This window comes from Lepidochelys olivacea (assembly GCF_965140295.1).
Source record: "Lepidochelys olivacea isolate rLepOli2 genome assembly, chromosome: 4".
In the NCBI taxonomy this organism is placed as follows: Eukaryota; Metazoa; Chordata; order Testudines; family Cheloniidae; genus Lepidochelys; species Lepidochelys olivacea.
Window position 1 is genome coordinate 144,782,533 of NC_140414.1, and position 13,866 is coordinate 144,796,398.

The 13,866-nt window shown below is 45.7% G+C and overlaps 1 protein-coding gene and 1 long non-coding RNA gene across 3 annotated transcripts in view; both read left to right on the forward strand.

Moving 5' to 3' along the window:
* SFXN5 (sideroflexin 5) overlaps window positions 1–13,866 on the forward strand; it is a 179,452-nt gene that overhangs the window by 61,896 nt on the left and 103,690 nt on the right. For both annotated transcript variants that reach the window (XM_084625465.1, XM_084625466.1), the window contains 2 exons: window positions 4,615–4,671; window positions 6,591–6,656. In XM_084625465.1, coding sequence (XP_084481591.1) covers window positions 4,615–4,671; window positions 6,591–6,656 — 123 coding nt within the window. The remainder of the gene's footprint in view (window positions 1–4,614; window positions 4,672–6,590; window positions 6,657–13,866) is intronic.
* Window positions 2,183–3,296, forward strand: LOC311519182. Its single transcript, XR_014711215.1, has 3 exons — window positions 2,183–2,301; window positions 2,464–2,595; window positions 3,078–3,296. It is a non-coding gene; the product is annotated as an uncharacterized lncRNA (long non-coding RNA).

Consider the following 13,866-nt stretch of genomic DNA (forward strand, 5'->3'; position numbering starts at 1 on the left):
AGAAACAAGGGGGGGGGGGGTGAGGTCATATCTTTTTGTGGACCAACTTCTGTTAGTGGGAGGGACAAGCTTTCAAACTCCATGGAGCTCTTAGAAAAAAGTGCTGTGTGTAGATCAAAAGCTTGCCTCTCTCACCGACAGAAGTTGGTCCAATAAAAGATATTCCCTCACCCACCTTGTCTCTCTAATGCCCTGGGACCGACACAACTACAGCTACACTGCATATTCTCTTAGTGAAATTCATCCACAGGGCTCTGAGGCTTCAGAAGGTCCCCAAGGCAGCGGAACTTACATGCAGAAGACTCCACATTTGCTGATAGCTGGGCTCCATGCCAGTTCTGCGTGCTGAGTCGGGTTTGGGAGAGGGAGTGGGGGCTTGGCTAAATTTTCTGCAGTTACCCCTACATAGTTTCTTTGTACAAAGCTATTTAAGAGGTGTGTGTGTGTGTGTGAGAATTTGAGCCATAGTAAAGGTTATCCCAAATAAGCAATTCTGAATAATTGAAATAAAAAGACTTATTCAAGCTGTTCTTAAAAATCTTTGTTTATTGCCTTCAAAGTAAATAGTGCTATAAAATGTCATGCCAGCCGTGGAAGATCAAGGCATAATGCAAACTATCTAGGACTTTGGAAAGGGTATGTGCAGTCAACAGAAAACATAAGCGTATCCTAGTAGCTTGTGGCTGTGTTTAAATTCAACAAGGTAAGTTATGGCCACATAGTTCAAACGCTGAAGCTGCATCTTGTGCAATATACAACTTTAAGAGGCAGTGTGGCTGGAAATGTCTAGAGTTTTTCACTTCTCCCACTGTCATGATGCCTAAGAACTCATGAAGTCAGTGACAAAACTCCCTTTGATTTCAGTGGTGCAGGATCAGACACTTGATTATGCTACTCTTCCTCATGTGCATAGCCCCACTGATGTCAATGAGACTCCTGGCATGTGTAAAGACTACTCATGTGATTAAGGGTAGCAGGATAAGACCCTAAAGAGTCCCTGTTCACAGTGAAAGGTGAACCTTGTGTTCTGTACTTAGAGAAAGTTGAAGGGGTAAACTGAAGGGTCTGTTCTTAACTAGGACTCCAGCTACAAGCACAGCACAAAACCTGTTTAATTGTAAAAACAGCAAGGAGTACAGTGGCACCTTAAAGACTATCAGATTTATTTGGGCATAAGCTTTCGTGGGTAAAAAACCCACTTCTTCAGATGCATGGAGTGAAAATTACAGATGCTGGCATTATTATACTGACACATGAAGAGCACATGAGACACGTTTTGTGAAATTCTTCAAGGACCAGATTCGTATACACTGTGAGTAGTACCTTACTGTGCAATAAGTCTCACTGAAATCAAAGGGACTACTATGCAGTTACTGGGGGCCATGGATCAGCGCTCACGTCGCACTCCCCATCAGTACCTGGCCCGGGCTGGGGAAGCTAATGATCCAACCAGTGGACCAAATTCAGTGATGAATCCTGGTTACATGCCACCTGAGGCACACTGCACATACGCTCAGAAGAATACATTTATTCAGTGTAAATAAGGGTGTCAGAATCCTTATTTGGAACTGGAAAGAGTATTCTAAAAAAAAAAGTCAACAACCCACAAGAGCATAATCCAAGATAAATTCATTAACAGAATATACAAATTTCAAGTCCCAGATCAATAGTAGAACAGCATTGACTTCACTGGGAGTTACATGTGCTTATGTAGAGGTAGAATTCGACATGCAAAAAGTAGGATTCTAACTGCTTGACAAACTGTGATCAGATGCAATCCCAGCCCACAGCAAAGAAAAGGAACATAGCCTTCAACTTGACTAACTCGGAGCATGCTTGGAAGGCTGCTTCAGTGGTTCTCAAACTTTTTCTGGTCCTGACGGCCTGCTGGACCCACTGTCAGACCAAGTTGCCTCAGATCACAATGTTAACAGGAGAGGTTCATTTTGGGAGTGCTTCTCTCAAACTTCAGATGCCAACTTAATTTGTGGTGCAAAAAATATGGGGGTCACCCGACTTCCCAGGGAGAGAACGTTTTTGCTCCTCCATCCGTGTTCCCTCTTTCCCTTCTTCCTCTATCCCCATTACCCCTCCATCTTTCCAGTTCTCTTTTCCCCCTCCTTTTCTCCTTTTCTGACTCCTTTCTGTTTCTTTCCCTTCTTCTCTCCTTTCAGTATCATTTCTCAGGTTCTGACCAGGAGCTGGAGAAGAGCAGCCCCGTGCGCCTGCACTGACATACTTTAACCACAGCACCTTGAGTACGCATGTTGCAGTCCAGGGCATGTCAGGCCCCAGACTGAGGTAAGCAGTCATTGGAGCAGCATGAGTGGGACCCTCTGAGCCTTTGGAGTCCCATTTTTGCTGAATTGAGGGAATGTTCAGAACGCCCTCCCTCCAGTTGATCTTTCCTGGATGTGGGGGGAGTGGCCCTACTACCATTGCCACCCCCTCTGAACTCTGCAGACAGGGGGAGTGGGCCATCCAGCCACCCCCTGAAGAGTCCAGAAGTGTATCAGCCAGCCACCCCAGAAGACAGCAGAGCCAGAGAGTGGATAACAGGGCACTGATCCATCCCCATTCTAAAGACTGCTTAAGGTAGGAAGGGAGTGGGGCAAAACTTGTCCCAGTTTTCTATTTCTGAGCTGAGATTCTGGTCTGTAACTGGGGTGGAGTTGTGGGATGGTGATCAAGCAGGGGTGAGTATTGGGTTCTCAATGAAACCCAATTCCACCTGATTGAGTGTCTGTTACAGAAGTTTCTCTAGCTCTGCTCGATGGACCACTTCAGTAGAGTTTGATTAGTGGAGCTTTATAAAGACTCACTTGGAAACCAGGACAAATTCCAAACACCTATTGCCAAACAAAATTCTCATAAATCATATTTTTTTTAGCATAAAAGGCAAATTTTGGTGGCCCCATGTATTCCTTTATGTGAAAGTTCTGAGATCAATAGGAAGAACATGCTTGTGGGCCACCACTACCGCTTTTTCCCAATTTGGTCCTTCTGTGCCTATGCCTTCCCCACATTTAACCACTTGGTGACTCTGTTTCTCCCCTTTCTTCTTTCTCTCCTCTCAGGTTCTGGCCATTAGCTGGAGAAGAACCAGTAGTATCCTACTCTTACATTGAAGCACATTATGTGTGGCACCTGCTTTGGGAGTGGGGTGGGGAACCGTAGTTCTTTTAATTCACAACTGCTGTGGATAAAGCACTTCAGTTCAAAAGCACGGCGTTACTCTTCTCCAGTTGCCATTACTGTTGCTGGCACAATTCCATTGGAGTAAATCTTATCCTAGAAGTCAGAGATGGACATACCAACTAGATCATCCAGTCCATATCCCCTAAATGGTACAGTAGATTCATGATCCCCAGCCTCCCATGAACCCCCAGTTTGAGAACCACTGAGTTTAATGAGCGTCTAAAAGATTGGCTGCTAGGCCCTATAATATCCTGCAACTTTCTATAAGGGATGTCATGGAACAGAGCAGGAAGAAGGATGTTTAATGTTAAAATTGCCGTGTTCTGTAACCCTTCAATGATGCTATCATTTATGCAAAGAATTTTTAAAAAGGTTTGATCTTTCCAGCTTTAGATCAGTTTTTATCACAATTTTACTGTTTTAATTTAGGGTGTGTTTTTATTTTCTAGTTTTAGTGTGCGTCCGTGTCTGTGTGAATTTAATGCAGGTGAAAAGGAGAGGGTCAGAGACACTGGGATGTCAACTGTAGGGCCAGGAGTGGGATGCAATATAACAAAATGGTGACAGTGGAGGATACCAAGGAGAGATTCGCTCCCCCCTCTCCCCCAGACAGATGGGAGAGACCAGCCTATTTGTCTTTCTTTTGGGTGTAGCCCCTAAAGGGATCAAACAGCCACTCTTAAACAAAAGACCAGTGGGGGAGACTATCTCACTATGTGTATCTACAGCACCTAGCACAGTGGGACTCTGATCTCTGTTGGAACCTCTAGGCTAGTACCAATAATAGGAATAGTACAAGGCTGTTGTTCTGGGATAGCTGTAATAGGACGTTTAAGTCTGAGCACACCCACTGTTTTTACTGGGTTTTCTTAAGTATCATGAAAATATTCATATTAATAGATTTTATAAAACTTTTATTTAAAAAACCTAAATTTAGGGACTAAACTATCGGACCGTGTCCCTTTTAAACTTTACTGCAGCTAGTACTGTGGTCAGAGGGCCAGATTCATTGTCCATTGATGTCATTTAAAAGACACCCCTTGACTTAAAAGGGGAATGGATTGGACTCTAAGTATGCACAAAGCTTTAGAAATGTGAAGGGGTGGCGGTCGTTTGTGTGCGTGCGTATGTGTGTGTAGAGTGGATAACCTACATTTCTGCATTTAGTTTTTCCTCTCCGTTACCCCTGTACTTTCACAGCCATATAACAGTCTTCTCGTTGATATCACAAAGCTTCCATGACCCAGTGGAGGTATAATTGGATAAAGTGGACTTTTCTGTATCATGTTTGGGGAGGGGGGAGTTTTTTGGGTTTGTTTTTTTTTTCGTTTTTTTTGGCAGCAGTAGTGACATAGATACATTCTCTTTTTTAAAACAGTTGTTTGTATCTCTTATTTCCTTTTGTTTCCTTTTCAGTGGTTGAATCAGAGCCACAACGCATGTGTCAACTATGCAAACCGAAATGCAACTAAGGTGAGGAGATGCTACATAGGCAGTATCTACAGTAAGTCTGATCTTTTTTGACACTGGAAGCATAATTCCTGAATCTTGGACTTTAACAGAAACTGCAGGGTAGGTGCCACAGCAGGTTTATGGATTGGCCTTTCTCCTATGGAGCCTTCACTATTAAATTGTCTTAGAAAATAAATGGACTGAGTTTGTTTTCAGTCTAGTCCCTGGTTGTCCTTTGTTCAAATCCTCAAAGTACCAAAACCAGGGGTATTGTTCCAGAATAGCAGGGCTGTTGCTGGTCTGGGTTTAGGTGATATAAGCAGGTGTAGTTCCTATTCTGCTTGGTAGAATGTATGCATGCTGTCTGTAATCCTAATTTAGCTCCTTCCTAGGGTTTGACTTTATTGGTAACTCAAATAACGTCAACCAGACATAAAACCATTCCCCAAGGCAGGACCTCTCAGCTCTAGATTCTGGTTCCTTCTGGTACTTGCTGGTTAGTGCTAATAAGAACCATCTGCTAGTGTGATTCCGCAGTATTCAGTCTACACCTTCAGACGGGTTGCAAGCATTTGAAATCAGGGTGACTGCATAGAGGAGTTCTGCAGGGTCCTCTCTCTTTACAGGTACACTGGCAGAACTGGTTAGATAAAGCTAGCGCAGGAGCTGCATTGGCATGCCCTCTGTATCTAATGCTATCATTTTCAAGAGCATTTAAAAGTGGGGATTCTGGGCCTCTTTCCAGACACCAAGCTTCTCTCTTCTCCAGTGCACATGGGAGCCACTAATTTGGGGAGATGAGTCAGTTTCTCTTCCAGATCTTGTTCTCCTACATGGCAGACAACGTGCTGCCGCGACTGCAGTTTGCCATTGGGCTGGCCCAGTTGATAGTCTTGGTTGGTAAGAAGTGACTTAATTTAACATAGTAAAGAGCAACGATGATAGATATTTGGCTTTTCTGATGACAAAAGAAGACTCGGCGATTAAATATACAACCCCTGGTGGGAGGCGGGGGACAAGTCTTTCCCTCATTTTGTTACTATCCCAGGGGTGTTCCTCTCAATACAGTTGCAGAACTAAAGTGTTCTTACTCCTAGTCTTTCTTTCACACCTCCTTCCCCAAACTTTTACGTTGTTGTATCACTTCTCATGATGTCTGAGAGCACTTGCACTTGCATGCAATAGATTCTCATTAAAAGCTAAAAGAAATTGTCAGGTCAAGATAACCTTTCAAAGAGCTATAGTTAAATCAGAAAGCTTTGGGTTCATAATGTATGTGTGTGTGGGTGTGTGTGTGTGAATAGTTCTGCCACTTTGCCAAATCGCATTTATGTATAATATTTCCGGGACAAAGAGTAAATTTCTGGTGCTAAATAAATAATTTTCCAAGTCCTTTAACTCAGTGGTTTTCAACCTTTCCAGAACACTCTACCTCTTTCAGGAGTCTGATTTGTCCTGCGTACCCTAAGTTTCACGTCACTTAAAAACCACAGGGGGCCCGCAAAGGTAAGTTACATGCTTCAGCCCCTGCTGCCCAGTGGGGCTCAGGCTGAAGCATATAACTTAGCTTCACAGGGCCCCCTGTGGCATTGCCCTGCTTGCCACCCTGCATGCCAGCCCTGCCCTTGCGACCCTCCTATATGCATCCCCTGACCCCTAGGTTGAAAAACATTGATCTAGATGAGTTGACGTATCCTCTGGAAGACCTCCACGTACTCCCAGGTGTATGTGTACTCCTGGATGAGAACCACTGCTTTAACCTACTCCATCAGGCTGTAACTCCTGTTGTTTTGGCAATCCCACTAGCTAACAGGGCCACGTATAACCCAGCAGCTGTGACAAAACCAAACATTTAAAAAATAATAATAATAATTCAAAATTATTTTCCTAACCAGAATTCTGTGTTGAAATTGTTTTGTTTTTTTCTTTCCTTTCCAAAGCCTTCTCCAACATCCAAGTTCATCCAGGGCTACTTGGGAGCTGTCATAAGTGCTGTCTCAATTGCAGTGGGTAACACTTTATATTTCTCTCCTCTAAAGAAATAACTTCTCCCCCATATTAATTTTGTATTTTTTTGAGAGATGGTTTGTTTGAAATGGCAAATGGCTTTACTTTAATAGACATAAACCTAGATTGAATATCAAGAAAAGATTCTTAACACTTAGGGCTCTCTGTCCATAGGCAGCCAGCCTTTGCACCACCAAGGCATTACGCTCTACGAAGGCCAGGACTACATTACCACTTATGCCACTCAGGGGTGTGAAAAAACATACCCCTGAGTGACGTAAGTTTTGCCAGCATAAGTGGTAGTGTGCACAGCGCTATGTCAGTGGGAGAGCTTCTCCTGCCGACATAGCTACTGCTTGCTCGTTGAGGCAGTTTTTATTATTTCAACGGGAGAGCTCTCTCCTCTTGGCATAGCGCGGCTAGACGAGCAATCTTACAGGGGCGCAGCTGCATCGGTGCAGCTGTGCCGCTGTAAGCTTGCTCGTGTAGACGTGGCCTTCGCTCTTTGTAGTAGAAGTCATGGGTATGTCTTCACTGAAAATTAAATAGAGTTATTTATGCTCAAGTTCACTTCCCCACTGTATAATGGCACTTGAGCTGCATAGAATGATTGTATTAGCTGCACAGATTGGTTGTGTTAGCAGCTGATGAGTTCTGCTAACTTGAGTTTAGCCCAGGGGTGGGCAAACTTTTTGGCCCGAGGGCCACATTGGGGTTGCGAAACTGTATGGAGGGCCGGGTAGGGAAGGCTGTGCCCCCACAAACAGCCTGGCCCCTGCTCCCTATCTGCCCCCTCCCACTTCCCGCCCCCTGACTGCCCCCCTCTGAACTCCCGACCCATCCAACCCGCCTCCCGCTCCTTGTCCCCCGCCACTAACTGCCCCCCCAGGACCCCACCCCCTATCCAACCTGCCCCTGTCCTCTGACTGCCCCAACCCCTATCCACACACACACCCCCCCAACAGGCCCCCGCTCCGGGACTCTCATGCCTATCCAACCCCCCCTGCTCCTTGTCCCCTGACTGCCCCAACCCCTATCCACACCCCGCCCCCTGACAGCCCCCCCCACCCAGGACACCCACCCCCTATCCAACCTCCCTGTCGCATGACTACCTTCCGGAACCCCCTGCCCCTTATCCAGCCGCCCCACCCCCTTACCATGCTGCTCAGAGTGGCAGGAGCTCGCAGCCGTGTGGCCCAGCCGGAGGCAGCCATGCCGCCCAGAGCACTGCGGGGGAGGGGCCGGGGAGCTAGCTGCCCCAACCGGGAGCTCAAGAGCCGGGCAGGACATTCCCGCAGGCTGGATGTGGTCCACGGGCCGTAGTTTCCCACCTCTGGTTTAGCCTATACCTCAATGGGTGGGTCAACTCACATTAAAACTGCACTTCAGTTAAGGGTTTTTGTGGCGGGGCAGGATTTGAGTTATGGCATTATTCAAGTTGTAACTTAACTCACCAGAGAAGACAAGCCCTTACAAGTTTACATCTCTAAGTTTATGGCTTAGTGCTGTAACAATCAGGTTTATAATTCTTAGACTTCGTAGAAGCACAAGTTCAGCTCAGCTATTCTTCATCTGTGTAGAGTAGATACATTTCCAGAGTTGACTCAGCCATTCTTCTTTTCAAGGTGGGCTTTCAAATATGGCCTTAAAAACTAAGGTGTTCTGTTTGCTCTGCTTGGACATTAAAGATCCCATGGAAACTTTTGTAAGACTAGGGATTTGCCCTGTTATCTTGGCCAAAACATCCCCCACCTCTCACTTTCCTGCAGTTGCCAGTAGGCTACTGCCCTTCACAGCAGCAGTGGGTGTTTCTGTGGTGGTTCTATAAATAAAATGCTCAGACGTATGAAGTCACCAGTAAAAAGAAAAGGAGGACTTGTGGCACCTTAGAGACTAACCAATTTATTAGAGCATAAGCTTTCGTGAGCTACAGCTCACTTCCTCAGATGCATATCGTGGAAACTGCAGCAGGCTTTATATATACACAGAGAATATGAAACAATACCTCCTCCCACCCCACTGTCCTGCTGGTAATAGCTTATCTAAAGTGATTTCCAGCACAAATCCAGGTTTTCTCACCCTCCACCCCCCCACACAAATTCACTCTCCTGCTGGTGATAGCCCATCCAAAGTGACAACTCTTTACACAATGTGCATGACAATCAAGCTGGGCTATTTCCTGCATAAATCCAGGTTCTCACATCCCCCCACCCCCATACACACAGAAACTCACTCTCCTGCTGGTAATAGCTCATCCAAACTGACCACTCTTCAAGTTAAAATCCAAGTTAAACCAGAACATCTGGGGGGGGGGGGTAGGAAAAAACAAGAGGAAACAGGCTACCTTGCATAATGACTTAGCCACTCCAAGTCTCTATTTAAGCCTAAATTAATAGTATCCAATTTGCAAATGAATTCCAATTCAGCAGTTTCTCGCTGGAGTCTGGATTTGAAGTTTTTTTGTTTTAAGATAGCGACCTTCATGTCTGTGATCGCGTGACCAGAGAGATTGAAGTGTTCTCCGACTGGTTTATGAATGTTACAATTCTTGACATCTGATTTGTGTCCATTTATTCTTTTACGTAGAGACTGTCCAGTTTGACCAATGTACATGGCAGAGGGGCATTGCTGGCACATGATGGCATATATCACATTGGTGGATGTGCAGGTGAACGAGCCTCTGATAGTGTGGCTGATGTTATTAGGCCCTGTGATGGTGTCCCCTGAATAGATATGTGGGCACAGTTGGCAACGGGCTTTGTTGCAAGGATAAGTTCCTGGGTTAGTGGTTCTGTTGTGTGGTATGTGGTTGTTGGTGAGTATTTGCTTCAGGTTGCGGGGCTGTCTGTAGGCAAGGACTGGCCTGTCTCCCAAGATTTGTGAGAGTGTTGGGTCATCCTTTAGGATAGGTTGTAGATCCTTAATAATGCGTTGGAGGGGTTTTAGTTGGGGGCTGAAGGTGACGGCTAGTGGCGTTCTGTTATTTTCTTTGTTAGGCCTGTCCTGTAGTAGGTAACTTCTGGGAACTCTTCTGGCTCTATCAATCTGTTTCTTTACTTCTGCAGGTGGGTATTGTAGTTGTAAGAAAGCTTGACAGAGATCTTGTAGGTGTTTGTCTCTGTCTGAGGGGTTGGAGCAAATGCGGTTGTATCGCAGAGCTTGGCTGTAGACGATGGATCGTGTGGTGTGGTCAGGGTGAAAGCTGGAGGCATGCAGGTAGGAATAGCGGTCAGTAGGTTTCCGGTATAGGGTGGTGTTTATGTGACCATTGTTTATTAGCACTGTAGTGTCCAGGAAGTGGATCTCTTGTGTGGACTGGACCAGGCTGAGGTTGGTGGTGGGATGGAAATTGTTGAAATCATGGTGGAATTCCTCAAGGGCTTCTTTTCCATGGGTCCAGATGATGAAGATGTCATCAATATAGCGCAAGTAGAGTAGGGGCTTTAGGGGACGAGAGCTGAGGAAGCGTTGTTCTAAATCAGCCATAAAAATGTTGGCATACTGTGGGGCCATGCGGGTACCCATAGCAGTGCCGCTGATCTGAAGGTATACATTGTCCCCAAATGTGAAGTAGTTATGGGTAAGGACAAAGTCACAAAGTTCAGCCACCAGGTTAGCCGTGACATTATCGGGGATAGTGTTCTTGACGGCTTGTAGTCCATCTTTGTGTGGAATGTTGGTGTAGAGGGCTTCTACATCCATAGTGGCCAGGATGGTGTTATCAGGAAGATCACCGATGGATTGTAGTTTCCTCAGGAAGTCAGTGGTGTCTCGAAGGTAGCTGGGAGTGCTGGTAGCGTAGGGCCTGAGGAGGGAGTCTACATAGCCAGACAATCCTGCTGTCAGGGTGCCAATGCCTGAGATGATGGGGCGCCCAGGATTTCCAGGTTTATGGATCTTGGGTAGTAGATAGAATATCCCAGGTCGGGGTTCCAGGGGTGTGTCTGTGCGGATTTGATCTTGTGCTTTTTCAGGAAGTTTCTTGAGCAAATGCTGTAGTTGCTTTTGGTAACTCTCAGTGGGATCAGAGGGTAATGGCTTGTAGAAACTCGTGTTGGAGAGCTGCCGAGCAGCCTCTTGTTCATATTCCGACCTATTCATGACGACAACAGCACCTCCTTTGTCAGCCTTTTTGATTATGATGTCAGAGTTGTTTCTGAGGCTGTGGATGGCATTGCGTTCCGCATGGCTGAGGTTATGGGGCAAGTGATGCTGCTTTTCCACAATTTCAGCCCGTGCACGTCGGCGGAAGCACTCTATGTAGAAGTCCAGTCTGCTGTTTCGACCTTCAGGAGGAGTCCACCTAGAATCCCTCTTTCTGTAGTGTTGGTAGGGAGACCTCTGTGGATTAGTATGCTGTTCAGAGGTATTTTGGAAATATTCCTTGAGTCGGAGACGTCGAAAATAGGATTCTAGGTCACCACAGAACTGTATCATGTTCGTGGGGGTGGAGGGGCAGAAGGAGAGGCCCCGAGATAGAACAGCTGCTTCTGCTGGGCTGAGAGTATAGTTGGATAGGTTAACAATATTGCTAGGTGGGTTGAGGGAACCATTGCTGTGGCCCCTTGTAGCATGTAGTAGTTTAGAAAGTTTAGTGTCCTTTTTCTTTTGTAGAGAAGCAAAATGTGCGTTGTAAATGGCTTGTCTAGTTTTAGTAAAATCCAGCCACGAGGAAGTTTGTGTGGAAGGTTGGTTTTTTATGAGAGTATCCATTTTTGAGAGCTCATTCCATCGGTGATCTTCCTGATAACACCATCCTGGCCACTATGGATGTAGAAGCCCTCTACACCAACATTCCACACAAAGATGGACTACAAGCCGTCAAGAACACTATCCCCGATAATGTCACGGCTAACCTGGTGGCTGAACTTTGTGACTTTGTCCTTACCCATAACTACTTCACATTTGGGGACAATGTATACCTTCAGATCAGCGGCACTGCTATGGGTACCCGCATGGCCCCACAGTATGCCAACATTTTTATGGCTGATTTAGAACAACGCTTCCTCAGCTCTCGTCCCCTAAAGCCCCTACTCTACTTGCGCTATATTGATGACATCTTCATCATCTGGACCCATGGAAAAGAAGCCCTTGAGGAATTCCACCATGATTTCAACAATTTCCATCCCACCACCAACCTCAGCCTGGTCCAGTCCACACAAGAGATCCACTTCCTGGACACTACAGTGCTAATAAACAATGGTCACATAAACACCACCCTATACCGGAAACCTACTGACCGCTATTCCTACCTGCATGCCTCCAGCTTTCACCCTGACCACACCACACGATCCATCGTCTACAGCCAAGCTCTGCGATACAACCGCATTTGCTCCAACCCCTCAGACAGAGACAAACACCTACAAGATCTCTGTCAAGCTTTCTTACAACTACAATACCCACCTGCAGAAGTAAAGAAACAGATTGATAGAGCCAGAAGAGTTCCCAGAAGTTACCTACTACAGGACAGGCCTAACAAAGAAAATAACAGAACGCCACTAGCCGTCACCTTCAGCCCCCAACTAAAACCCCTCCAACGCATTATTAAGGATCTACAACCTATCCTAAAGGATGACCCAACACTCTCACAAATCTTGGGAGACAGGCCAGTCCTTGCCTACAGACAGCCCCGCAACCTGAAGCAAATACTCACCAACAACCACATACCACACAACAGAACCACTAACCCAGGAACTTATCCTTGCAACAAAGCCCGTTGCCAACTGTGCCCACATATCTATTCAGGGGACACCATCACAGGGCCTAATAACATCAGCCACACTATCAGAGGCTCGTTCACCTGCACATCCACCAATGTGATATATGCCATCATGTGCCAGCAATGCCCCTCTGCCATGTACATTGGTCAAACTGGACAGTCTCTACGTAAAAGAATAAATGGACACAAATCAGATGTCAAGAATTGTAACATTCATAAACCAGTCGGAGAACACTTCAATCTCTCTGGTCACGCGATCACAGACATGAAGGTCGCTATCTTAAAACAAAAAAACTTCAAATCCAGACTCCAGCGAGAAACTGCTGAATTGGAATTCATTTGCAAATTGGATACTATTAATTTAGGCTTAAATAGAGACTTGGAGTGGCTAAGTCATTATGCAAGGTAGCCTGTTTCCTCTTGTTTTTTCCTACCCCCCCCCCCCCCCCCCCAGATGTTCTGGTTTAACTTGGATTTTAACTTGAAGAGTGGTCAGTTTGGATGAGCTATTACCAGCAGGAGAGTGAGTTTCTGTGTGTATGGGGGTGGGGGGATGTGAGAACCTGGATTTATGCAGGAAATAGCCCAGCTTGATTGTCATGCACATTGTGTAAAGAGTTGTCACTTTGGATGGGCTATCACCAGCAGGAGAGTGAATTTGTGTGGGGGGGTGGAGGGTGAGAAAACCTGGATTTGTGCTGGAAATCACTTTAGATAAGCTATTACCAGCAGGACAGTGGGGTGGGAGGAGGTATTGTTTCATACTCTCTGTGTATATATAAAGCCTGCTGCAGTTTCCACGATATGCATCTGAGGAAGTGAGCTGTAGCTCACGAAAGCTTATGCTCTAATAAATTGGTTAGTCTCTAAGGTGCCACAAGTCCTCCTTTTCTTTTTGCGAATACAGACTAACACGGCTGCTACTCTGAAAGAAGTCACCAGTGTTACCTGAGTAAGGACAGCAAGATTGAGCACAGAGTTTGTCGAATGTTTTGAGATTGTTTGGACTGAAAGTATATATCTTTATCTGACACTCTTGTGTTAGGGTAAGTCTACACTACAAAATTGAGTCTTCTTAAGTTACATTGACTTACAGCCACTGCGGTAATTCAACTGCTTTTAAATGTCCACACTATGCTCTTTGTGTTGGCGTGCATCCTAACCAGGAGCGCTTACAACAATTTCACTGTAAGTGTGGGCATTGTGGGATGGCTTCCGCAAGGTAGTAACAGTTGATGTAAGCAACGCAGTGTCTACAGTGACACTGTGTCGACCTAACTACATCAACTTAAGTGCTACGCCTCTCATGGAGGCGGAGTTATTAAGTTGGTGTAGTGGGCGAGTTACATTGGTGGGAGCTCCATTTTAGTGTAGACACTTACAGAGTTAGGCTGATGTAAGCTGCCTTACATCACCCTAACTCTGTAGTGTAGACCAGGGCTTAGTTGTTTTTCCTCCTACATGTAAATTTCTGCCTCTGAGTGTAAATT